Consider the following 27,660-nt stretch of genomic DNA (forward strand, 5'->3'; position numbering starts at 1 on the left):
TATCCATACATAAATTTGTACTGAACAAAAACATTCTTTTCTAAGTAGTTTGGTTGTTTCCATGCCACGATTTTGGCAACGTTTTTCATTCGTTCAAACCGTCACGCATCGATAATCATATTTACTGAAGTGTTTATTATCGTACGAGCGATGTGTAAAATGTATAACACCCACCCGCAATTTGCTAATGAGGTTACGCCGTATGTTTGCACTGGAGCGTCGTGTACAATTTATTTGGGGACAAGGATACAACAAATTTGTTTGTTCTACATACTATCAACCTTGGTTTTGCTGAAAAAAATTACTGATGCACATAAACATAAAAAATATTTACACTAGAATATTTTTATGTACCTACATCAATTCTCATTTCATCTCGTCTAATACTACTCAATAAATTGAAACAAATAAAACTCGTCGTAATTTAAACATACGTAAAATTTTTTCATGTTTTGAACCATGTTACTGAATTGCTTTATGCTGTTTGATTCGAAAAACATAAAAAATTGATGGAATGACCGCGCCGAAGTTGCCTGATAACGATGAATGTTTATGCTTCGTCACTTGTGAACGTTTTTCATTAATTAATTCATGGACTTTATCAATGTTTCATTTTTTTATAATAGCTTTATACTATCGCATAAAAAGACACTTGTGGATAATTTATCTTATGCTGTATGGTTTAAGTTGTTTCTTTTTTTTCAGTCACCCTTCTCATGGAATTCAGATTTAAAACTAAAACAATGCGATTAAAAAAGCGGCAAAAATCACCAAACTGCGCATGCGGCTTTGTCAATGTCAAATGTGCACACAATGGTGACATTTGTCACTGATGTTGTGAAACGTTGCTTCCAACATTTCGGATGGTACCAACATCATTTTCAGCTCATCACAGCTACAGGATTCCTCCCTTAAGGCACCTGGCTCTTCTGCATGCTTCATTCTTTTAGACTACCCACATAACAAAGCACACACACCATTGCGATGAGACGAATTTTTGCAAAACCTTGTGCTATTTATTTTGGGGCCATTTAATCTCAACCTTCACCTTAACCAATGCGGTCCCTCTGCCCCATTGCATGGCGCGCGGTTGTTATCTCCCTGATGGTGTAATTTCTAGATGTCTTGTTCTTCACACTGTGTTGCGATCGGTTCATTAAATTCGTACGTTCGTTTACTTGCTTGTTAGTTTGTGTCCTTTGATGTTTTGTTTTGATTTTTCGACCAACGGCACTGACACGGAAGACGCGAGCTCACTCGTGATCGAACTACGCGGGTTTAGTGACCAACAATTGCTCGTAGTAGCGGTCATCTGAAGTGTCAATTCATGTGGTCAAAACCGGATTTTGGAAACATGTCGTGTGTACAGTGAGTTGCAAAGTAATACGTGTAAAATATCGAGCAAAATTAAGTGAAAACCCGCTTGTCTAAAAAGATCCATTGCACGATCATACCTGCCGAACTCGTCAGATCGTTCAACGGCACTCAATTAGCTTGATCCTGCTGACCTCTGTGAGTTCTGATTTGAACATTCGCATTAGGTGTTTATTCCCTCGTGAGAAAGTCGCTTTCGATTTCCTTCGTCACCCAATCGAATCCTGAGACTTTAGTTTCTTGTGTTCTGCGACATCTTTTACTCACACACACACTACAAAAAGCTAAAAAATACTATTGCTTGCATTCCTCCCAATTGTGTTAAACCGTGTACGTGCCTCAAAAATGAGAAAAAGATTAGCTAAAGCGTGTAATGCTGCATAATCGTCACGTTTCGCTAATCAGCCCTGTGTGACGTCGGTGAGTGAACGGCGACAGATGCACGCTGGTGCAAGCGAGATTTGACATCGGTGTGGTAAATTCCTACGGTAAGGTTCCTGCATCCCCTTCGGCATACTATCAACACAACGTTCGCCCTTTTGGCCCCCTTTGTTGGTGTATGATCAAACGCGATCTAGTGGCGTGACGTGTTGTTTATACAATTGTCTCGCTTGTATGCGTGAGCGTGCCGTGTGGTGTAGTTGAATTTTGGTAGCCACGGCGGCGCACTGCGAGTTGTGGCAAGAATTTGATTGCGAGTGATACACAGAACGAAGTGATGCTGACCCAGGCCACTGTCAATGGTAGTGAAACGTCATCAAGCGTGAACAACGCCAACACTATCACTACTACGACATGTGGTGAGATGAGTACAGCCGTACCGGGCAGCGATGGAAACGGTTCGGTGGAAGTGATAAGCCGCGGAAGGATGCGATGCATGGCGACTAGTATGATCTGCCAGCGGTATCATCACTTGCAACTGCAAGCTTTTTGTTTAAGAGCCAAAAGCGCGGAACGATGTAAGTATACACTTTGACTACATGCATACAACATACATCTCCGTTACGCCACCCAGGTCATCCCGTCGATTTATTACGAAGGACAACTAGCTGAGCGATGCTGTAGCGGTGGTGTTTAAAAATGTTGACTTTTGAAATCTTTTGTTCACTATTAAATTCTCCTCAAAGTTAGTCGGAGCACCGAAGTAACTTAATCGAAAATACACAACATGTAACATTCGAATGAAGTTACAGAAAAAATCCAACTATCAGTTTTTTTTGCACCACAAAATTGGGTAAAGAATATTTTTTGCACCACAAAATTGGGCTAAATATTGGAATGTTAACTTATCTTAGAAACTAAGCTATATATTATTAATGTTCACAAACCGTTTGAAACTGTTTCAATTTGACTTTTGAGAATTGAAACTACAACACGGTTTGTTCTGGTTTATTGCAATATTTGTAGTGTTTCTTTTGCTTTAATTTAAAGTTACTTAGTGTACAGCTTTGTAGAATTTTATGAATTCAATAATAATCACAAAATTAGTTCTCCTTTTATTGTACTACATCCTACCGAGATCTTGGGATGCCATTTCTGTATATTTTTGGAGTTTAATTAAAGCCCTGTGTCAGTCTAATAGATAATCAGTCCTGCATACAGGAACCACAAAACGACTACTCAATACAAAATTTTAGCAAATTTTCCTTTAAAATAATACTAAAAGGAGAGAAACGATACAATACGTTTCAGATCTGCCGCAAAATGACAATATTTTAAGGTGTCTGGATAGTTCCTAAAACCATCAAAATAAAAATTTTCGCACGACAAATAATTGCTATGGTGGTCTGTTTTATGACACTCCACGAACCAGACAATACACACACATCATGCAAAAGGATCATCATCATTAGCATACTTAATTTGGAGTGCAAAATTCGAATCTTGCACTGCACCGGATGACACATTGTAATTATTTGCCGAATAAAATGGAAACATTTTTAACCAATAACCATGATTAACGAGAGGAAGTAATAATAAAACGACAAATCAAGGTGCAACATTCGAAAATGCATTCCACGGGTACTGTGGGTTCAACATAAAAGCGAAAATAAAACTCATGCCCATCAATGGATCAAAGCATTTAAGGCATTACATAAAAAACGCACAATATAAACCATTCTTCGGGCTACACAATCAAGTAAAAAAACTGAAAACTAAAGACATTCCCCGCGTGCGTACGCGGTTATGCGTTTCGCGTTAAAATGCACTTTAATTTGGCTGGAAAAGATGCAAATACGGTCTATAATTAATGGCGGAATGGTGCCATTGTCATCAGCAAATGAAAACGCTTCGTTGCATATCATCTTCGTCAGCGTTTTTTTGTTTTGTTTTGTGGCCATTTTGCGCGTGCTTATGGTGTGCATGATAAGGCAAAAAACGCGAAGACATCTTTTCATTAATTAGATGATGCAACGATGTCTGAAATTCCCATCATTTTTCACGAACCACATAGTACAAAGAAGCATTCTTTGTTTGGTTTTTTTTGTAATGCATCTTTTTATTAAAATGAGGTAATGCAAAATGTACTTTTTAAATATGGTAACATATTTGAATGTTCCTACTAAATTGCGGCACCACAGAAACATATTACTGGTCTACATTTTTAAACGCCACAAAGATAATGCAATCCGCAAAACAATTCAATACGCAGACCCCCTATCCTCAGCAAACAAACCAATAAAGATCGATCGAAAGTCAACCATATAAGCCACAGTTCAGTACGCTATCAGACTGCCCTTTCCTTGATCCTTTCAGTCTGGCTGGATTCAGCAACGTTACGTTACCTCTTGAAGCGAAATGAGCAAAGAATGAACAATGCAAACATAAAATAGGTAATAAATTTCAATCATCCCCGTTACAATCTTGGTCTACCAGACAGGGATCCATATTCAAAACAAGTCAATAAGAACAACATTAAATTAAATGCCGATAAGTCGAATACAACTTGATGAGCTTGTATATAGCCGAGTTTTGTTATAATAAAAAGAATTTTATTATTTTTATAAAGGATTACTTAGCAATCTTTGAGTAAAATTTATTTACTTGCTTTGTCTGAACATAAATAATGAGTAGCATAGTTTCATTTTCATTTTTTTTCAACACATTTTCCACGCCCGTCCTGAAATTCAATCTAACGCGTCTGATCACTAATTTATTGCTGAACGGCCAATTTGTTTTGGGGTGACAAAAACTGCGTTAATTAAATTAGATCCAGCCAGTTGATATGTGTTTTTTTGGCTATGTGCTCAAAAATCGAACTTTAAGGTCTTCTCATGCATTTGTACATCAATCGATAACCGGTTGAAATGGTAATGTTATCCCAAAAAAGGATGCCGTAAAGAGATGAGCATTTTCGGCGAAATGTACGTTTGCAGAATAAACCAACACAAAGGTGTTGTTCACAACATTGCCTAATCTTTGTTTTTCGGTAAGGGTGTTGAAGAATATATATTTGCAAACTTTAATTGGCCCGAAACACGCAACCTTAATGTAGGATTATGTAGCGAGATTTATGTTAATTTGACAGGTGTACGCAATATGCATTCTTCCCACACAGCTGAAAACAAGATAATTTTTTACCCAAAACATTTGATGCACAACATTTGGTGTTACAAAAAACTAAAACACTTCAGTGAAAATCGACTGATAAATAAATTTAAAATAACTTAATTAAAGTAGCAAATATAAAAATAGCTGCTGGGTTGTTTCTATAATTAATTAACATAAAAAATAATATAAAATGTTTTGGAGCTAAATAAAACGCTGCCATGATCATATGTTGATTGTAATGAAATAATTTGGGAAAAATAAATTTGAAAATTTTTTTTACCATAATGATTAAAAAATTGTTTTACTTTCAAGGGTTATCCCAACGATTTTGGAACGAGCATTATAAGAATTGGATCATTTTTTTTATTTCATGTAAAACATCCAATTCACGTCTACTTTAGGGCACTGGTTCAACTTGCTTCACAATTTTTATATATTGTTTTCTTCATTTGGCCATGGAAAGCACAGCATGGATAGCATGGACTGACTATTTAGACTTGAAGACTTTGCGATTTATCCGCACACAGCTTTGACGCAAAACAAAACATTTTTAATTCAATTTTTTGCCAAACCATACTCAGAAGGATTCCGCAGAAACGACGAAAAGAAAATGCGAATTAAAAACAATGTGATAATAAATTATCCTTTAAAATTTAGTCCACTAAACTAACCAGAGAAACTAATAATGAAAACTGTTAAAGAAAAAAAAAATATTTTTTTCCGACCGATTTTAGAAATGGGAAGTAGAGTAAAGAAGAACCATAAGCGTAAGTAAAGCACTCATAAACATTAATTGCGATTTATAGAACATAACAAAATTGCCGAACGTTGCAAACGCTGTCCGTGGCATGATCGAGATGTTATCGGATGGGGATTTTTTACGTCCGCAACATGTGCAACATGGTTCAACTTTGACTCTCAGATTCTACTTAAGCCCAATATCAGTAAAGCCTTGGAATAATGAGTATTTATGAGTCATGCACGCAATATAAAGTGTCGAACAAGACGAACAAGTACGGCTATCGGCATTAAGATCGGCGAAGAAAGGGAGAGAGAGCATTAAGCAATGTATTCGAAACGACCAACTAGCAACCCCTTTTTTCAATTCAATCGGGGAACATTGGGATTGCTACAACCAACAAAAAATCCCCTCGAAAGATATACGATGACATTGAATGGAAGCAAATTTCAACATATCAATTAGGTTAAAACAAGAACGAATCATTAGTTTGTTGCTGAAAGTACAAAAAGAAACAATGAATGCAACCTGGAAATAACAAGTTAAGCAACAAGAGAACATAAACAACAGGTTGAAACGAGCTCAGGATCCTATAGCTGCAGCGATAAAAGTCTGGCACAATTAGGAATTCACAACGATGATTATATTATATCGTTAAAACATTCTTCTCGTGACAAGAAGCGTAAGCTTCGACCCAATCATCCCATACCATAAATTTAACGCATTGTGCATTGCTTTTTATTAATGGAAGTTTTATGGGTTTTTTTTTAATTATTGTATTCAATCATATGCCTTCGAAAATTGTTATCCTTAACAGTATAAAGTTTACTGATGTATAATAATTCATATATTTTTGAAAATTTTATCCATTTTATTGTATTGTGTTCGTGAAGAGAATTCCACATTTCTCTTGAAAAAAAGTAATAAAAATCCCATTTAAAAAATTTCTAAAAAAAAGCTCAATTATTATAATTATCATACTAAACAATTCAAGCACATGCGCTGGAGCAGCGGAAATTGATGATCATAGATGAGAGGCACTCTTTCGCCCTTTCACCAATTTACTATTCTACTAGAAGACTTGACACAAATATGTAGTTAATTATTTCCCTACTTCCGACGAGCTAGACTAGTTTTTCAATGTTTTCATTCACCTTGCTAACTAACGCAACAAGAAACATGTTGCATCGTCTCGCGTAAAAGTGTTCATTTTTTTTCCTTCTGTTAAGGGTGTCATATTGGCATGGACTTCAAGAGGCGAGTTGATCGGACTACTTCTGACTGATCATTAATCGATCGCAATTTGGAGCACTCTGAGCGACATGCAAATCGAATAGAACAGCAAAATAAAACACTTTTCTTGCCTTGAAGTGACCGTCAACAATTAATAACAATTGATCAGCTAATATAAAATTGATATGAATAGCAATTAAAAACATTTAAATCCAGGGGAACGATAAAACAATTGTTCAAAAATAAAATTGTAGAATATTATAATTAGCAGTCTTTGTGGACTTATTAATCTGACTGACGATACGGTTGTGTGTAAAAAATTGTTTTATAAGAACAGCTATAAGTTGTTCCAGTTACCTACATTAGCTTTTTACGTATCACATTATACAGGGAATTGAGAATATACATGTGAAGCGAACAGTCTACCTCCAAGCCGTCCATCGATTAGCAGCTTACTCGCATACGACCTTGCTAATCGTCTAATGACAAGCGATACAGAGTAGAAAGCACTAGCAACGCTATTTTCTAAATACACCCTTCAACACGCCTTAGTGCCTTCGGGAAAATGCTGCGAGACTCTCGGAAATGTGGGAAATGATCGATACAACTAGCTGAACGACTGATGTAGAGGCTGGTACGAATGCAAGGCGTTGTAGCCGTTGTAAAGAAGAACGGCCCGATGTGGACTGGTTCCGGGCGCAGGGTTGGAACATTTAAAGACGAAGATAATCACCAAACAAAAAGGATGGGAAAAGAAAGGCTGTACAGTCTGCGTACGACAACGGGCTGGCGCTTTCCCTTTTCCAGTCCATCGACAACGCCACAGGCTAAAACGTCTCTGAGGCCATTCAACAAACTGTCCACTAGCAAAGGCAGCAAGTGGAATGTGTGATAAGAGACAACGAGGAAGCGATCACTTTCAGTTTGCACATCAACATGAAGGTCTTTTCCTCGCCCTAGTAACTTGACTCGCGGCCGGCCAAGAGTTGTTGTGGCAGAGACTACAGCGTAATCGGTGTCGTCTTCGTTTTGGAGACAACTTTCCACTAACGGATGATTGATTCACCTACTTCGTTTGCGACGGGTTTACCTTCGCTTGTAAGTTGAATTATGAATTATGAAAAGTTCGAATATCTTAAGAAAAAGATATATTTAAAATAACAAAATATGTAACAAACCATACAAATATTTTAAGATCTCTCGAGGCGTTTATTCGTCGTGCAACGTTGATCAAGTGCATCCAGACACGGATGACAAGGATCGCCCTTTTGCTCTGACTAGTAGCCGTACGGTTGAATAAACATTTACATATGGGAAAGTTGTTTTGCCAATGAAGCACAACGCAGAAAAAAAAATGGTAATACATCCAGAGATGGAATCGATCGTAACGGGTTCAAGTAGGAAGTGACAATCGGTTGTTTGACATTGTCTTAATTAATGGCTCTCAGCATAGAGGCTTCGGTACGCATTTCTGTTTTTTTTATTTCAATAAGTTCAATTGCAGTTTTTTGTTCCAAACAAACTGTTTCCAACAAAGATCTTGTTTATTTGTTTTTTCTTGCTTTATCAATTATACCAGGCGCGCTTTTAATTCATTCGTTTGTAGATCAGTTTACTGGGTTGGAAAGAAACGGGAAAAGCCTGAATAAATGCAACTTCGTTCAAGGTATTTATGGCTGCTCCTTAATACTGCACTCGGGCATTTTAAGGTGCAGCAATATGAGATAATGCATTTTTATGCATAAAATAGACACATTGTTGAACAAATAAGGTATTATAGGGTATTTAAGCAGATGAAGAAATTATGTTTGATCTGTAGAACGCAGTTATTAAACCTTTTTTGTAGTATGTTATAGTATTCTGCAACTAAAGATTTATTCTTAAGCAACAATAGCAAACATTTTTTACATTTTATAATACAGTTTAATGGTTACTGTTTTATGTTTAGCATTATTTTTTTTTAAAAATGTTTTTTATTCATATAAAAATATTTTTTGAGGAGGCCCGGTGATGCATGTGATAAACGGCGCCCGTGCACACGGCAGGACCGGGTTCAAATCCCATCCGGACCGTCCCCCCGTAGCATGTAGTGACTATCCTGCTACGTGGTAAAATGTCTTGATACGGCCAGGCCGTTCTAAAAGAGCAAAAAAAATACATATATTTTTGATTTAGTTACAAATGTGGTAGCAAATGTGGTACATTGCATTCTCAGTTTAAAAATATTTAACAAAATTTTTGCATTAAACATAGAAAGCTATTTAGATATTTCATTTGTCGACCAATAGAATATGCCTTTTCATGGACGAACTTGGTATTAAAAATTAATTATTTAATAACAAGAAAAATATGAAAGCTTTACAGGGAAATGCATGCACTCATAGGGAATCACACGCAAGGGAAAATGAAATAAGCGAATCACCCAAAATTGTTATGGAATCGCGTGCCATTGATATGGAATGTCAAATGAGCGGGCTGTTTACTTATTGAAGGATGGAAGAGTTGAGATATAAAATAATTTTAAGCTAAATTTAAAATAAGTGTTTTGATATAGATTATTATTAACAGTAATAAATAGCAAATAGCTTACTTTTCGTAAAATTGGAGCTGAAAATTTTAAAAACTAACTGACATCCATCTGACATTCCATATCAATGGCACGCGATTCCGTTTCAATGTTGTATCATTTGAATTTCCCTGTATTATTTGTTTAGCCTGACGAGTTGGGTACCCTTTTTTGAACATAGTGTAATTCAATCAAATAATAAACAAACAGATGTGACTTAATTTATAGCACTCAAATCTTTTTCAAACACATAATGTTTTCAGAAAATCTCTTTGTTATACCTATGTAACTATTAACTAAAGGTGAAAAAATTTATAAACAATCCTAACTTTTATTCCGGTAATTTGTTACTTGGGAAATAACATCATTCCAATATTTTAACATTTATATTTTCGTTGGGAATTGCTGCACGTATACTCCATTCCTTACACTCAACAGGAAACAGCAACATTGCCAAAAAAGGAGATTTAATAAAAGCGTACGTAAAATAAAACCCCGTTTGGCTCTGTATCATGAGCCGGGCTTCCGATTCAGTGCTACTGTTGACCAGCGAAAACGAGGAGACCCTCAGCCGCATTAACGAAAGACGAAGAAGGTTCATTCATTGCAAGCACGTTTTTGCTGACAATAGTGATCGTTAAAAAAACGAAACTTAAAAAACACGAGAAACGAAAAGCTGATTAGATGGCCGGCTTGTTATGTAAATCTAAAGCTATGATGTGGTGCGTCGCCAAGGCTTGGCGAATGTTTTCATCGTACACGCTCGTTCGTAATGTACGGGTCATGCTGGCCATATGGTTGATCACCACACGCTGGTAAAGTTCAATTTGCATATGATTTTTGTAGCGAACGAGCACAAAAAAGCTCCCCAGATGCTCATTTAGCCGTTCTAGGGTAAAAGTAAAGTTAACTCGCCATCGATTTCGTCAACGCTTCCAACACCTTTCTTTAATGATTCTCAATAGCTCACATCAAAACCATCATCACCAACCAACACCGGACAGGGGGGTTTGAGTCTACTCGGATGACGTGATCACCTAACCCCGTAACCTGTCACAAAAACCGGCTTTGGTGGTTGGTATTTAGTGAACCGCAGCGTAAGCGTTAGTGCCAACACCCCAATCCATCTAAACAGGGTACACGATGGAATTATGTTTGCAAAATGCCATCATTCTAGGCTACAAAATGCGTGTGCGTTTGTGTGTGTTTATAGCAATGCTTTATGCTCATTAACTGTGGCCAACTATAAATTACCTTATTGCTGTTGGTTTCCCTCCCTTTGTACGGTAGCCAGTGCAAGACAAAACGTCGATTTGTTCAACGTATATGAGATGAGAAGAGCGATCATAAGTGTAAATTTAAAATCGAAGACAGCTGTCTTTATGGTGGTTCTAAAACCAACATCTATTTGACATACAACCAGTGCCAGAAAACTTGTACGGATGAAATGTTTATATTTACGATGGTTTTCAAAACGAGACAGGGGATCGACAGCGAAGTCAACATCATGGCAAATGTGTTCTCATTTATTAGACGAGGTTGATTGAAAGCCTTTCAAAGGAACACTTACAGTTTTATTAAATTCAATTCAAACGCCGAAATGTGAGGTTTTGAATATGCAGCAGTTGACCAAAACACAATTTTTGGTTTTAAAACACGAATTTACTAAGGTTGTGGAACTATTTTTCAAAAAACCTCACGAATCACCCTGTGTTACAAGTTTGTATGTGTGTGGTTAAATTTATTCGATGGAAGCATTTACAGCAGCTTTTTTCCCCTTTTATTTCCAGTTTTTGGAGGGAATCCAGTTCGCCTAACAGCAATGAGATCATCCGCAAGAGGCGCGAATAACAAACAAAATCATCTCCACGCTCACACGAATACACAAGCACATAAAGCAACCGAGAGACTTCACATGGTCATCGATCGGATCGCATTAGATCCTCGCGTATAAGCGTTGCTGTGCCTTGGCTGTAGAGAGAGAATCTCGCGATCGACGCGTGTTACGATCGCAGACACTTCTCCTTTGACCTCGCAGTGGATTGAATTTGCTCTATCTCCTTTACGGATGCTTCTCGTCTATGCACACAACCCTTACAATGACAAGTGTTGACCTCGGGTCGTTTGAACCCCTACGAACATCTCCGATCGGCAGACACAAGACGTCCCAAGGTGGGATGGACTGCCCCAAGACTTCTGGGGAGAGTAAAAACTATCTTGAACGATATGATGATATACATTGAGCTAGAAAATGTATAATTCGGTCTTTGTTTTAAAATGATATGATATGAGAAACAAAGTTTCTCTTACTCTCACATGAGTTTGAGAAGGACAGAATTAGCTTTAAAGTATTCTTAAAATACAATTCCTCTATTCTTATTTTCTCTGATAAATTCAACGCTAGTAATTACTCTCAGCAAAAAAAAAACTTTCTCAGCGTGATATTAAGAAGTTTATACAATAATAATTAAAAAATATCTTTTAAAACATTAAATTCTTGTTTAGCTTTATAAACTTCCTATTTTATCTTATTTAATTCGTGTAGCAAATGTGTATCAACAGTACATATATTTCATATTTCAACTCGCATATAGTGCGCCGAGTATAGAGGCGATCGTGAACCAAACAACTGACTATTTATAGACACCCGGTACACTGCGCCATTGCCAAACGTGTTGTTTTACTGTATTTCTTTTTTTATTTTTCATCTCTCCAACAAGCCGTAAAACGACCATCAGTACCTTTTCCCGGATGATCGCTGGCTGGTGTAAATTGAACATTGAATTGTGTGGAACTGTGTCTGATGAGCAAACACCACCGACAATAGTGTCGATTGCCTTCGGCAATGCAGGAAGATGGCTATAATCCACTCGCTTCTGGCCACTTGCCCCATACGAAAGGGCTGTTCGAAAGGCAGAAAGGGCAACCGGGTGTGCGCGCACCCATATGGAAATAATCAACAAAAACCCGTATCGTACCGGTGACGATTACGAGGGGAAAGTGTTCACCAAAACGTGATACACAAATGCCGGGTTGTAACGCTGAGGAAGGAATGTCATCCAATAAGGATGTTTTTTTTTTATTTCCTACCGAAGTAACTTTTTCCAACCATGATAATGACGCAGATAAGTTTGATCAGCGACTCATCAAATATCAATTAAGAAAGCTGTGAAGACGCAGCTGTGATGTTAAATGTTGTTTTGATTGGAGAAAAATGTTAATCATTTCTCTTCGATCACTGAAGCATAAGCTTCCCATTACAGGGTGTCATTGACTTTGATAATTGTACGCTGAAGCAATATTCATTGATAAAACAGTAATTAAATCAGAACATGGGTTAATTCTTCCTGATAAATAAATCGTAAAATAAATATTTAATATAAACACATTCATAACAAAAATTTTAAGATGGTTAAAGATTTTAAAAGATAATAAATGAAAGTCAATGTTTCAATGTTATCCATAAACTAAAACTACAAAATCTGGCATACTACGAATTTCATTCGAAAGTACCTTCACTCGGGAAGTTGTTTATCGCTTATTCCATAATTCATTCGCGATAGGAAACACATGTACCATATTCCGTTTAAATTAGATGGCAACATAATAGATGGGAAGGTTTTGTGTGCGAACTCTCACTTGCTCTCTCTCTCTTTCTCTCTATCCTTGTCTCTTCTTGGTTTAACTACCTCTAAAAGTCACGCTGTCCATTTCTGGCTTACTAGACATGTTTTAACCGTGTAGCCGGATAGTCCTTGCTACGGAGAGACGTTCCGGATGGGATTTGATCCCCGGTCCTGTCGTGTGGAACCGGCGCCATTTATTAAATACACCACCGAGCCGCCCTTTTTGCATGCGAGCTAAATACTGCACAGATGCTGCACAGATTCGTTGAGTGAGAGCAAGATACAATATTCCACATTAGAGATGTGCACACTGAGTAAGAGTGAGTGAGTTTAATCGTGCAAAGGAGTTTATAGTTTCAACTCGGCATAAGGAATTTTTATGACTCTTTTACTCACTTCTTTACGTTTTTAGTCATTCGCTCACTGTGCCGAATAATGAATCACTCCTTAGAGTTTTTACTCACTCACTGTCTTGTTCCGACTAAAGGCTCACTCTTTTGCGTTCCAACGAAGAGTGAATTATTAGTCGACACAGAGAGTGAGTGAGTGAAAAACGCCTAGTACCTAGTAATTAGAAGATTAGTTTATATTGTTATGACTCTTAAAAGAGTGAATAAAAGATTCAAATTCTTATAACCACCCTTTCATTCCGTTTCAACTCACTGAATAGAGTGAGAATTCTCGACTCTATCTTTCTTTAATTTGATTAAAAAAAAACGAATAAAATACTAAGTAAAAGGTTTCTTGCTTTATACATTACAAGGGGAGAAAATAGATTCTGTGAAAAAGAAAGTGAAAAATATTCAATAACACAATCTAAACCCGGTCTACTGTTTAGTGCGTGATCCAAATGCCAATGTTTACACTACAGCACACAGACGAGCGTAAAGATATTGGCAAGAAGACGTTACAAAGTTTCATTTTACGATCACGTTTCACTTCCATGCATAAACCTTCATTTCATTTCCTTGATTTCAAAGAACCCTTTTAAAAATGTTCACGCTTATTCTGTTCGATTCTCCAATAAAAGTGTTCTGTTCTTTATTGAGTTACACTTGAAACAAGAATGCACTTGGGTGTAGTGATAATTCCCAGAATAGGAATATTTGTTAAAAACAATCCACTGCAAGAATTGCGTTGTGTATTTTTATGTAGAAATTCCGAAACGCATATATTAAGATTCTATTTACTTTACTTCAGCTCACATTCTAGTACGTTAGCTGAGTGGTGCCTGGGACATTTAATTGCCGATTGAAGCGAAACGATGGTGAGAACTTCATCTGCACCGAGTGGAAGCTGTCTTTGTGAAGAACATTCTGAGCGTGGATTGTTTGTAATTAACGGGGTGGCCAAGTACATTCATGGGCATGACCTCGGATCAGAGCACTGCTGGTGGTAAAACAACCACTTTTTGAGCCTGCGTAAACATATATCCGCCTCTCGACGAGGTCTACACATATGCTAATGGTGTTGATGAACCATTTCCTGAGTTTTTACTTGCAAGGGCATTTTTGGAAGGGAGGAATTTGTTGGGGATTTCATGCTCAATAGTTTAGTATTTATATTTATGTATTTATATTTTTATATTTATATTTTTATATTTATATTTATATTTATATTTATATTTATTTTATTATATTTGACTATCGCAGTAGATGACTGAAGAACAAATAGAAAAGAAAATTCATTTTCAAAATTAATTATGAAACTAGATCACCTACTTCTAATGGGTTTGCAAACAATGGGGACTCGCATTTATAATTTCCAGACGGAAATATTGATCTCATTTTCAACTTGTCAAAGCCAGACATTCCTTTTACCAACGTCCCAGATACCAATTCCAACGATCGATATTCTTCTTGAGTACATATTTATTTACCGCAAACAGCGGGGAATAATTTATCCCACACTACTCCATTCGAAGGAACTTTCATTTCTAGAAGTGCAATATAAAACTTTATCCAGGTCAAATAAGAACCATTCTGTTTCTGCCTTATCAGTAATCAGCTATTAGAGGTTCTACAATTCTGTTCAGATTTTCCATAGTGAATCAATTGCTGCAAATGCTGTCGGGTGCTATAAATGGGTATGAGAGAAAAAAAGAAAAACAGCGTAAAGTTCAATGACCCGAAACCTCCACCCACTCAGGAGGGACGATAGACAGGAGCATAAAGAAACCGGATGCATTCGTGAGCGCATCGAATTACATAAGCAGAAGGAAAAGCTAGATAGAACGTCCTCTGGGTGACAAACTTCCTTTCGGGTTCGAGTATGTTTACCGGCTCAACGGCAGCTTCCGGTGGTGCAGAGCGAATGTCATACGGTACACGGTGACCCAATTTATTGCACACCAACACAGTGCTCTCTGGGAGAAACCCGTCGAATACCAGACTAAGCTGAGAGTATCGAAATATTACGCAAAATTTCTGCTGCACCACAGGCTCCCAGAAAACTGCCAGACGAAAAAGGTTTTTGTATGTATGCAGTAAAGGACAACTGTAAATAAAGTCCATTTGATATTTTTCGTTGAAGAGCAAAATGGAATAATATTTCACAGGTTTCTTGCAAATAACGTTAAATTTAAAAATATATATAATTTTAAAGTGAATTATGCAACTAAAAGTGCACATTCGTTTGCAAATGAATCGAAAAAACGCATAATTTCATCATTTCAATGCCCTACACACTTTACCACCCACGAATGGCACATTTCGCAAACATCACACAGAAAAGTAAACAAACCGGTGTAGAAACTGCAACCAAAACAGATGGAATGAGAACGATACAAAAAAATAAATAAAACAACCCTTCTCACGTGCACTTCTACCACACGATCGGCGTGCGAGAAGATCATGCGTGAGGTAGTTTTTTTTTTGTAAACAAAAATAACGCTCAGCTTAAAGAAAAACCAGAATGCAAAGGTATTTCGAAGCAAAAAAAAACGAAGAACTAACCTTCGACCAAAGGTCTAAGCAGTTGTAAACAACGCCAAGATGTGAAGGGAGGTTAATCCAAGTATCGATGTCACCTCGTTCTAGCAAAGAAAAGATCTTCGTTGTGAACGTTTTTCATCACTCACGAGGAGGTTGCTTACGCATGCTCGCGTCAATGTTCTTGAGCAAAGGAATGCAAATGGTGCTGTAGCAATTAAAACCACCTTGCAAAGGCAATGTAACAAAAGTGTTGGAAAATAAACATTTAAAAGCTGTTCTTGTACATTAATTCTATTGCGTTTTTGCCCAAATTAATGATTTAAGAAGTAAAAAAGAAGTAAGTAATCAAATCAAATCAAATTAATTACGTTAAAAATTACTGAATTTTTCAATACAATTGGATCAGTGATGCAATAATCAGATATTATTTACTTTATAAATAAAATATTTCAGCCAAACTTTTCGTCCAGATAAACATGATATTAATTTATATTTTATGATATTATTTAAGGACAAATAAGAAATCAAATCAAAGGAAATGTTTCACAACATTGCTTGTTGTTTATCCTAAAATAAATGGAAATTCCGACATAGGTATAAAGTAATCAACAAGACCCTTTTCCACACTTTTGTTCTTGCTTTAAAGGCTAAACACTTAAACCTTCGCCCTAGCCTAGAAAAAAAGCAATTGGTCCGTGAGAGTTGTTTTTTTGTGGAATTGGAATACAATAGTTGCATTTATTGAATTAAACATTTTCAACCACCAAACTTACGCCACCACTTAAAACAAGCATTCGACACACCACAAGGCAAATAAAATGACAACACATCTGTGGATGGATTTTAACTTTCGCACGGCCAAGTTGCACGCTACAGTATGAAAGTGTTTCGCTGCGTGTGTCATTCGAAACCTACGCCAAATCTCGTAAATTTAGTCAATCTTGGTGACTACGAATTCGTGCCATTTGGAATCAATCGAAGTGGACGGAATTATGACGTAATTTTTGTGGTATATTTTTCGATTAAAATTATTATAAGAAACGTCATGAAGCAGTGAGCCAAACTCACATCTAGAGTCGCATTAATTGCAATCGGATAATCCTCCGATCATTACAAAGTAGTCACATTCATTTCCGCGAAACATTAAAAGAAAACCTACGAATCATTGTTGGATGTCTCTCGCATCCCCTTCAAAAGCCTGGGGGGCCCTTTTGTTTTTAAAAAGCAAACTGCTTATTTGCAAAAACACAGTTCACCCGATCAGCATTAATGGATAGAGCGGCAGATGAGTACGGAACAAATGATAGAGACGATGAGAGAATAGAAAAAAATATAAACCGAAACACAGCATAAAATAATCCAACCAAGCCAGACGGAAAGATTATGCTACACTTTTCTCAGCATCGAACAAGGAAGACACACGGCTGCAAAACATGTGCGTGAATATCGCCCTGCAATGGGGGAAAAAAGGGCGCAAAACAGAAGCTCGATGGCGATGATGCTGATGAGTCATCGGTCTGTCCGTTTGGTGGGATGTTTGCTGTGCAAACACAGCGTGCCACTCCAAAAACTTGATAACACGCCTCACAAGTAACGAATCTGTAGCATGCACCAAGCGCCCAAAATCGGGAATGCGTTATGGCGGGAAATTTTACGCTCGTTTTGCGCACCCAACAACGGTATCGGTTTTCAGTTTGGGAGTTGTTTTTTTTTTTCTTTTGGCGTTTATATCTTTCATGCCGATTTTTGTGGGTTGCAAAAATTGGTCGAAACAAAGGCTTTTCTGTAAGTTTCAAGTAATAGAAAAAATGCTTTGTGAAACCATTATTTGGTTGAGTTTTTATTTTTAATTTAAATGTAACTTAAAAAATTGGTTAAAAAAATCGTTGTTTTTTTTTGGTTAAGCTGTATGATCATAATTTTTGGCGTAATAAGATCAGCCTTCAATACGAAGCACGCCCTATATATGCAAAAAAAAAGTAATTGCACAACCTAACATTTTGAAGTAAACCTTCAACACTCGCCTCTTACTGTGCATTATGCAAACAAATGTTCATTTACTATGCCACGATTTAATAAAACATCAACCGAAGCAAATATGGTTTAATCCACATCTGTAACTAAACCTGCGGTCGATTAATTCCACAAATGGTTAAAAAAGCAGGTGAAATTCGCCGACCACCCCCCATGAAAAAACCTCAAAGCGTAGATCGTATCGCATCCATTACAAAATAAAAAAATCGGCGCACCGAAAACCAGTTAGAACCAATTGCAGCACGCATCCGACAAAACCGGATGGAAATTGTTTTCCCACTCAAAACTAAATCAAAGCAAACCATCCCTCCACACCTGGCAACATGGGCAGAATGGGTGGAATTTAACGCACACATACGGGTGCACGCATTTTATATGGAAACCATGCAAGCGTGAACTTTAACGTTAAGTACCACGCTACTACACCCATCTGCCGTCCTACAATCATCAACATCATCAACATCATCTGGTTCGGTCAAACTACGCCCATCACTATTCGCGTCTGCATCCCCGGGGGGAAATATACATCAATTCTGGTCCCATTTTACTTACGCAAAAATATTTCCCTACCACTTGTGTTTTGTGTTCGTCTCGTAAAATGGTGGCTAGGGTGGGAATCAAGGGAAAAGGGGAAAGGGAAACAGGAGGAGAATTTCTTTTTCATTCCCAGCGAAGGATTGACCACCGGTGAAGGGCGGTGGTGGTGGGAGCGATGGGGATGGGATTTAAATTAAAATAAACAAAATTAAATACATACAAGTGAAGTAGATTCACGTACAACTTGTGAGATGTTTTCCCTTAGCTGTGCCGCCATGCCGGGCTTGTTAAGCCCACGGGTGAACTTCCGCTCGGTCATTGTTGTGTTCCGATGCTCTCCGCACCAACAAAAAAAACCGGGTCGTTTGGAGGTTTGTTGATGATAGTGTAACGTTATATATGCATGTGCGGTAGTTTTCGTTGTTTAGGATTTAATCGATTCTGCGTGCTCTTGTGCCGCTTTCCGGAAAGAGGGTTAACGAATTCCAATCGGCAGACACCCGCACAACATGAGCTAGCACACGAATACACGCAATTCGCACTTAAAGTACTATCACAGGCCCGTGAAGGCACATGCACAGTTGGTACGTGTCACGAGCGCCAATTCAACACAATCTATTCAAATTCAAATGCACTCGCCCTGCGTACACTTTGGGGGGATCATTTGCTATTGCTTATTATTTTTCCTTCTTTCACTTTTCAATACAGCCCGGGGAGGAGCGTTGGTACTTTTCGCACGTGTAAATTTCACTTTCAATGCACAAAATTTCACTTGCTGCAAGAAAAACAACAAACACACACAATTCAAAGACACTTGTGATTAGATAGCGATTTTAACGCATTTGAAGAACTAATTCACTTTCTTCACCGTAAACAACCTAGCTGTCAAGTGAACCGGGCCAGCAGGGGAAAGAAAAAAAAATAGGCTCACACGCCTTTTCGCCTACATTGAGAAGAGTAAGCAGACGAACAACAGCAAACAAGCTATTCTCACACAAAAGGTAAACCGGATAACCGCGCGCACCTGTCAAACTGGTTTTAGAAGGGTTTTGGATTTTGTTTTATTCTAGACAACACACAGCCCATTATGCAGAAAAGGTAACCAAAAACAATCAAACAAACACACCATCCGCTCACGGGAAATGGTGTTGTTCTTGGTTTTCTGTAGTGATGGTACCATCACCACGCCTCATTCGGTGGATGCTGCAACTCGCTAAATTGCTGAACAATTGCCCGGACCGTATGGTCATTCATCACTTTCGCTGGATGTACTAAAGAATCACGCATGCACGAACACACCAGCGAACGACCCACTGTTGAGGACAAAAACTCTCTCACTTTAGCGGAGAAATTCCTTATCGCCAGCAGGCAAACTGCATGTCAACAGCGAGCGACGTCGTTCCGGATGATTGAGGCAATGAAATCCTGCACTACCGGGGTTTTGATTACACGCTTACTTCGATCACCATGTGTGATATTTTCTACAAATCCATCACATTCTGCTCGCACTTCTCGATATCGGCATCTATTTACCTATGAAACGAATGGTATATTCCAAGGAAGCAAACTGTCAGGACAACACGCACTTCACCAACACACACACACCTAACCCGTAACGGCTGGATGTCACGCACACAGCAAAGTCCTACGCAACAACCTGAGCTGTTCGATAATCCTTCTCCTGCTCGCGTGATCACGGTGACCCCGACTAATCGATTTTGTCTCCTTTTTGGTCAGCCGTTTCGCTTACAACTCTACGCAAACCGTTTGAATTGAACTAACTTATGCATACACACGCACGCACGGATACACTGCGTTCGGTCAGAACGTTTTGAGTTAAGATTATACAGGCGAATCTAGAAAGTGTTTCGCTAGCGGCTTTCTTTCTGATAAGGGAAAAAGGGCAAACGCGATAGGGCGGCTTTGAAGTATACTTAGCGAACACGCACGCACGAAAAACACGTCCAACGTTAGCTGATTTCTCAGAGCAAATGAGTGAGTGAGAGGGTCACCGCGCTACCATCTATGACACGATGGGGAATCAGTGGTCATAATAATGTAATATTGCGCATACATTCAACGGAAACGCATTCCTGGAACATAATCACGCTATGTTATTTTCATAAACTAAAAACACAATCCCGTTCAATTGCAATACCAATGTTATCTTAATTTACAAGCCATGAAAGTAAAACATTCAATGGAAAGACTAGATTGTGAAGAAAATAATTGTGACCAACTGTTTTCTCTAGCTTTCCCACCATGCATGCGTAGAGTTCAATCTTTGCATGTGTGCGTGAAATGTGGATTCTCTCTCGCGAGCTGCCTTTGTTTTGTTTTTGGCGTTGTGTGTGGTTTTTGTTTTCATTTTCGTGTAGACAACAATCAACGACGTGCACGTGGAGTGGAAAATGGAATGTGGCGGGTTAAAGGTTGATTTTTTCTTTCCAGCTCTTTTTACCATCTTTGTAATGTTGGTATAAATGGTAAATCAAATCATCAATGATCTTTTCGTACCGTCGGGGGGTTTGAACATTTTTTAACTCTTTTATCTATTTTGAAAAATAGTAGCGATAGTTAGCGAAATGTAAAATTCGTTTTAGAGATAAAGTACTTAGGACACTTCAAAGTCTATTTGGTAAAAGCAACTGATGCATTCTCTATAGCATTTAGTTTATATTAAATGTTTCGAAAGAATATATGCAAAAATACATGATAACAATAGATGGTTGTACTTTGATGTGTTGAGCGATTGTCTAAAATGATGGTCTATTCCTAGATCTTTTTTTTTGGCTGGGATAGAATCAAGAGTATTCTTCTATTATTCTTTTATCTGAATACTTTTGTGTACACTACCAAAATTAGACTGTATATCAATTATGAACGATTCATGCAAAGAGAATTAATCTTAAACTTCCATGAAGAATGCTAATTCAGCTGTAGGTATTATTTGTACTGAATTATTTGAAATTTCGTCCATAGTGCTGAAAGCCGGATAATCGAGAAAGCACTGTTTCGACGTTTAGCTGTCATTGACGTGGTGTATTGGTGTTGGTGTTTGATTTTGTTGTTTTGCAATACATTTTCACGTAGTCTGCAGCTGTCTGACGATTTGTGGCCAAATTTAGTTTCTTTGTAGGTTGTAGAATTGTTTCCGAGTTGGAAACTGGTGGTGGACAGGTAAACGACAAACGGTGGGATTTATTTTTCCTACCCATCTTTTTGAACGCACCCAGCAAAGCTACGAAGTGCCGAGTTTTCCGGCCCCACTGGCGTCATCAATTGCTGGGGCCAATTTTCCCAGCGGAATGCGGCTTGACATTTGCATTACGCAGTTGAAACGTTAATATTTCATCGCACGGAAGTATACAGACCGTGCAGAAGTTAGTGGAAGATGCGCATCCGTTGTTAGGTGCGATTTAAGTGACCCAGTTTGAACGGTTGGTTGGTGCGTCTGTTATTTACGCCCGTTGTGCGTTACCAAGAAGCGGTAGGGCTGCGGTTGCGGGTGCTGTCCAGAGGACATGGAGGACGAGTTGGAAGATAAGATACTGTATCAAACGTTGTCCAAGTCGCACATGAAGCTGCTCTCGAAGTTTGCAGTCGGCGTTACGCCGCTCAACAGCTCGCTCAGCTACGTCTGGAAAGTAATGCGGGTGTACCTGCTTAAGCCGGAGGTGCTCATCGCCGGTCTGCTGATTTGTCTGTTCGTCCTGTATCTGCAAGCAGCAGAAGTATGGAGCCGCGGTTTCATCGGACGCCTCAGCAACTCACTCGGTCTGGGCGGGAAGGCTGGGGGACGGTCCGGGAAGCTCTCGATGCTAGCCTCAGCTGCGGAGAAAAACAGCTGGGAAGAGTGTACCACCGGAAGTGCCGTATACGCTGTCCAAGGACGTCGGGCCAAGATGGAAGACAGGTAAGAGATAATGCGTGAAACCCTAGCTGAAAGAAGCCCTTTCTCATCCTTAGTATAGTGCCACTGTACGGGTGATAAGAATGGTAGACGAAAAAGCGGTCAACATAGACACCCTCGCTACACGGGTAGCATCCACTTGCGCACTTTTCTCAGCCGGTTATCGCTCCACTTAATGTCAAAGCTGTACGGATATTTTTAGAAAAACCGAAACGGGGTAAATTATGCGATGTTAGTGTGCGTTTTCATGTGCTAGAAAAGTGCATATGTAAGATAATAGCAGCATTGAAAATTATACTTTCGATACCAAATGCACTTGGGAGTATTTTATGTGTTAATAATGTTCTCATAAACTTTTTATATAACGCTTTTGTTTAAGTGTCAATGTTTTTGTTGTGTCGTACAAGCAATGTATACTAGAAGAGACAAACAAAAGGGTGTGTTTCCTGTAGATAAAGTGCGCAATGGTTGCTTCGTCATCGAAAATGCCCACTTTTACGATCATTGTTTGCCTTTCCTTATTTACTACCGGGATTCTCGTGCGCACATGGCACACAGTAAAGCACCGTGGCAGACGTAAACAGCACTTATGATTTGTTTCTAGTGGATAGTATTTCTCAACTGGTTTTCTTTATTCTTGGTTCCACTTGACGGCATTCATTCTGTACAGATTTGTGATAAGTGAAAATATCAACAGCAGCGGCATTTCCCTATTTGCAATCTTCGATGGACACGGTGGTGAATATGCGGCCGAATACGCCAAGAACGTGCTGATAAAGAACATTCACCAGAAGCTAATGCAATCATCGGCGATTGCGGACGGAAAGGAACCACCAGCACCAAAGCCGGGCCTTTGTGGTGATGTTCAGGAAGAAAAGGATGACGACGAGAAGGACACAGAGAAGGGGTCGGACAAGGAGCTGGAAGTAAATGAACGGTACAAGCTAAATGCGCACAACGGTAATAATGATGCTTCGGCAACCGTTCAACGGCGGCAAAGCTTTCGCAAATCAAAGACTGAGGACACGGTCGGTACCGGCGGTGGAGCAGGAGTCGGAGCAGCAGCAGGAACCAATGGAGGCGGCGGTGCAGCAGCCAGCAGTAATCAGATGCTGGAGAATGATCTACTGAGCAAGTACATGGGCAATCAATCGCCGGCGAGACAACAGGTGAAGAAGAACCTGCTAAATGGCACATCAGGCAATGGTCCTGCTCCGGTGAAACCCAAAACATACGATGCACGGTGCTACGTACAAAATGGAAGCATTAACTTCGGCAAGATCATTACTGACGAGGTGCTGGCAGCTGATTATGATCTTGTTGAGGCGGCGAAAAAACTGGTAAGCATTTATGCACATTTTTGCACAATTACATTACATTTATTTACATTCCGCTTCAGTCGACACGTTAAAATTTAATGCAGTTAACATTTGAAATTTGTATGCCATATCGAATCTTCCATACGCCCGACCAAGGAACGTCGTCACAGGTGTCGTACACTGTGGATTAGAAAGCGCTTTAAACTTGTTGTACTAAATGTTTCAATTCGTTCTTTACCTCTATCATAAATTGATGGGATAGGAGTAGCTTCTTGAACCGGAGTGTTACCCATTCTAGAGTTGAACTGATGCTGAAACTTATTCAATTGTGTTTTCATAATGTTATCGAAAACGTTTTTCAGTCCTCCCTCTTCAGAGCGAACCGCTGGAATGTTTGTTACAGCGGAAGGTGCTGGCGTCGATGCTAGGTAGAAGCAATAAACATCTTGTAAATCTTTTTTGAAATTAAAACAATTCAATCTCTTTGTCCAATCACCTTTCAATCCCTTCTCGATCGTTTCCAGGCGGTTCAGAATGGTAGCAATGTTATTGTTCAACCCGGTACATTCATTGCGACTTTCTGCATTTTGTTGCAGTTGTAAAATGCTACAAAGAATAAGTTTGAGAATATCGACTGATGGTTGATACTTTGTTGATGCACATTCTAACCAGTGTTCTTACCTTGCGTGCATCTCATCCAGCTGACTGCGGAGTAATTCGTAGCCGAATCCACTTGAACTTTGTGACCTTGGATCACTGTTGTCAGTTGAAGTCTGGGACAGTTGTGCGATACATACCGGAAACAGTAGAACGATGATGGTTAGTGCATAGAATTGCAAAACGATTCGCCAATGTGTAGCCATGATGGCACATTGATTACTGAAAGAAGTGCGCTCTACAAGCGTTTCGCGTTTGCTTGTGAGAACGATTATAACCTTGCGTTGTCTTGCGGCTTATCAGCGTCATGAGCCTATTTTGTGATTGATTTCGTATAGTGTTGCTTTTTGCTGCCACAAGTTTTGTTTGCAAGCGTTTGGAAAGCCCATCGTTTCATATTGCTTCGCTGTTTTACCAAAGTTTACCTTCTAAATGTTTGTTTTTGAATTTTTAAACAGGCGGATTTTGCCGGAACGACTGCCCTCATTGCCGTCATTCATCGCAGCAAGCTGATAGTGGCCAACGTAGGAGATTCGCGTGGAGTAATGTGTGATTACAAGGGGAATGCGATCCCATTGTCTTTCGATCACAAACCGCAACAGGTACGGGAGCAGAAGCGCATTGCCGATGCCGGTGGATTCATCGCGTTTAAGGGTGTGTGGCGAGTGGCAGGCATATTGGCCACATCACGCGCCCTTGGAGACTATCCGCTGAAGGAGAAAAATCTGGTCATTGCAAACCCGGACGTGCTTTCGTTCGATTTAATCGATCACAGGTAAACATGAGCAGGAAATTGTAATATGTACGAAAGCGTTCATCACACACAAATACTAACACAAGTTGTTGTTTTGTTTCCTTGACATTTTTAGGCCCCAATTTCTGATCCTTGCGTCCGATGGGCTTTGGGATACGTTTACGAACGAGGAAGCGGTTGCATTCGTGCGTGAACGGTTGGATGAACCGCACTTTGGAGCGAAAAGTATCGCCCTTCAATCGTACAACCGTGGTTCGGTGGACAACATAACGGTGCTTGTGATTGTGCTCAAGAACGGTCGGTACGAGATTGGATCATCGAGTAACTAGGCAGGAGTCATCTACAGTTGAGCACACAACACAACCGTTTTGAACTCAGTTCAAACACATCTAACCTACTTGTTATACTATTTTATTGCATTATTTTAACCTGTTAAACCCAACCGGTGGTTATCTCACATTTTCGTTTATATGCAAAGATCTCTTTTATTTCAAGTTTTCCCTGATCTTTGCAATCATGAGCCAACCGTAAAGATCATTGATCACTGCTGTATTCTGTTTCACTTTTATGCGTTTAATTTTGTTAATATTATCACCGTGGAGGTTTACATACCTTACGGAATGCTCCGCCCAAAGAAGAAATTAAAATACACACCGTTTTGATGAGTAAGGAAGGGAAAGTGAAAGGGAAGAACTGGAGAAGTTGTTAGTCGATTTAATTGCTTTTATGATTACGCTTAGATGCGCTGTAAGCTATCCTTTACACTGTGGTAAAACAAAAGGGGGGCAGCAAAAGACGACAGCTAAACATACGAACAAAATAGACGGTAGTAGTTTAGTGTATAATTCAATTATGGTAAATCAATACATTTACTGCATGACACATAGGGCACATCTTTCGATATTGTGGTGTTTTGATTGCACTGTATTTCTATCTACTGATTTGGTCCTGTACCACTAGCGAGTGCATCCATCCGTAGATGAGTGTATGGGCATTTGCAGCGTATTATTCAAAACGATACGTAACCACGATAGTATAAGAGGTAGCGTAAAGAGATTGGGAAAGTACACCTCCCTTTCGATGGTATGATTTCAATAGAAAAAGAAAAGATTTCGTTAATCGTTTTTGTTATACCTAATACGATCGATTTTTGGTACAAATGTTTTTGCTTTTGGGATGAAATTATCCAAACTGAGAAAGATATTTGCTCAAAAAGGGGGTAGGAAATTTTTTAATAAATTACACACCAGACTAGTTTTAGGGAATGAATAAATACTTTTGCAGTGAAATGTTATTCGAGCTTATGCATTAAGAAAGCGAACTACACATTCTTATGATGATTTGGTACACCTGGTGGTTGGTGCCTCCAGTTTGCAAAAAAAAAACCAGGGAGAAAAAGTTAGGGCGTTAGGGTCGCTAGTGGTGCCAAATGAAGAACACAAAACGAATAACTGATAGTATCTAGACAGAACTACTTCTCTACTGCAGCTATCAAAATTGGGCATCGATTTCTGGTGCAACATTTGTAATTTAGAAAATTAAGGCAACACATGAGCGAAGAAGCTCTTTAATGCTTTACAATCAGTTTAGGGAAAATTCTGTCCAGCCAGAATACTAGTGAATGTTAGCGAACGAACGAACTTACTAACAATTAAGCGTAACGGAACGGAACTGAAAGTAGCAAGTGTGTCTGTGTGGAAACATCGTTAACATTAACGAGGATCGAATTATTGTATCAATTTGTACGCTGTTTCTCTTTTTGCCTGCTCCTGCATTCTCGACATCTGTCCTTAATCTCTACTTTCTTAACACGCCTTAACTCCACTATAGAAAGACAAAACTTGGATCAGTAGCAGAGTAGTCGTATGTCGTATAGATGCGGTTGAAAGAATAAGACACCCAAACACTGAACCACACACGAAGCATTTGTTTCGATTTCGTGCAAGTGTACATATCATTCGAGGAGCAGAATGAATCAGAATCTTGAAATAAAACCTCACCAATAAAACTCCTTTCGAAGGCTTCAATAAACAAGATCCTATCGATCAGCAATCATTCAAAGTAGCTACTTTGTTGTGGACGTTAACTGATCGGTTCCGAATGTGATGATGATAGCCGTTGCATAAAATAACTGCAGATAAGACAAGAGAATGTGAGCGCTATAAAACGACAGGTAAGTTGATAAGCGGAAAAAGGAGTGTTTATTGAACAGCTTATCTGATCATAATGGGCGCAATGAATCGCACAAATGTTTTTCTATTTGTAACAAATTGTAACTTTGTAGCAATTAATTTTTTTTCATCTCGTTCGTTTAAACTTTGTCGGTTAGTTACTTTGATGCCACTAGTTGCAGCTTTGTTCCGGGTTTGTAAATGTTTATGATGGCGTATGGGTTCCGTGCGAATCTCCCCGTTTTTGCAAAT

The 27,660-nt window shown here is 38.8% G+C and overlaps 3 protein-coding genes across 19 annotated transcripts in view; 1 reads left to right on the plus strand and 2 right to left on the minus strand.

Annotated features, from left to right (window-relative positions):
* Positions 1-20,630, minus strand: part of LOC125765538 (dedicator of cytokinesis protein 9) — a 72,545-nt gene extending 51,915 nt beyond the window's left edge. For 2 of the 16 annotated variants that reach the window (XM_049430803.1, XM_049430790.1), the window contains exons 1-2: positions 20,052-20,328; positions 18,815-19,369 (exon numbers count right to left, since the gene is read on the minus strand). In XM_049430803.1, coding sequence (XP_049286760.1) covers positions 18,815-18,913 — 99 coding nt within the window. In that variant the 5' untranslated portion in view covers positions 18,914-19,369; positions 20,052-20,328. The other 14 variants (XM_049430792.1, XM_049430793.1, XM_049430801.1 and 11 more) reach the window with 14 other exon arrangements.
* LOC125765576 (protein phosphatase 1L) lies at positions 271-27,301 on the plus strand. 2 transcript variants are annotated; one of them, XM_049430880.1, is made up of 5 exons: positions 271-2,333; positions 22,324-22,510; positions 23,178-23,847; positions 24,942-25,258; positions 25,353-27,301. In XM_049430880.1, the coding sequence occupies exons 1-5, from the start codon at positions 2,093-2,095 to the stop codon at positions 25,564-25,566; spliced, it is 1,629 nt and encodes a 542-aa protein (XP_049286837.1). In that variant the 5' UTR covers positions 271-2,092; the 3' UTR covers positions 25,567-27,301. The 2 variants fall into 2 exon arrangements, with proteins under 2 accessions (XP_049286837.1, XP_049286838.1); XM_049430881.1 differs by lacking the exon at positions 271-2,333 and having other exon boundaries at positions 21,640-22,510.
* Positions 23,855-24,743, minus strand: LOC125765607 (uncharacterized). Its single transcript, XM_049430936.1, has 4 exons — positions 24,508-24,743; positions 24,323-24,432; positions 24,065-24,250; positions 23,855-24,006 (listed from the first exon to the last, which is right to left on the minus strand). Exons 1-4 carry the CDS (start codon positions 24,687-24,689, stop codon positions 23,915-23,917), a joined length of 570 nt encoding a protein of 189 aa, XP_049286893.1. The 5' UTR covers positions 24,690-24,743; the 3' UTR covers positions 23,855-23,914.
* Positions 27,302-27,660: the final 359 nt, after the last annotated feature.

This window comes from Anopheles funestus, chromosome 2RL (genome assembly GCF_943734845.2).
Source record: "Anopheles funestus chromosome 2RL, idAnoFuneDA-416_04, whole genome shotgun sequence".
Taxonomy (NCBI): Eukaryota; Metazoa; Arthropoda; class Insecta; order Diptera; family Culicidae; genus Anopheles; species Anopheles funestus.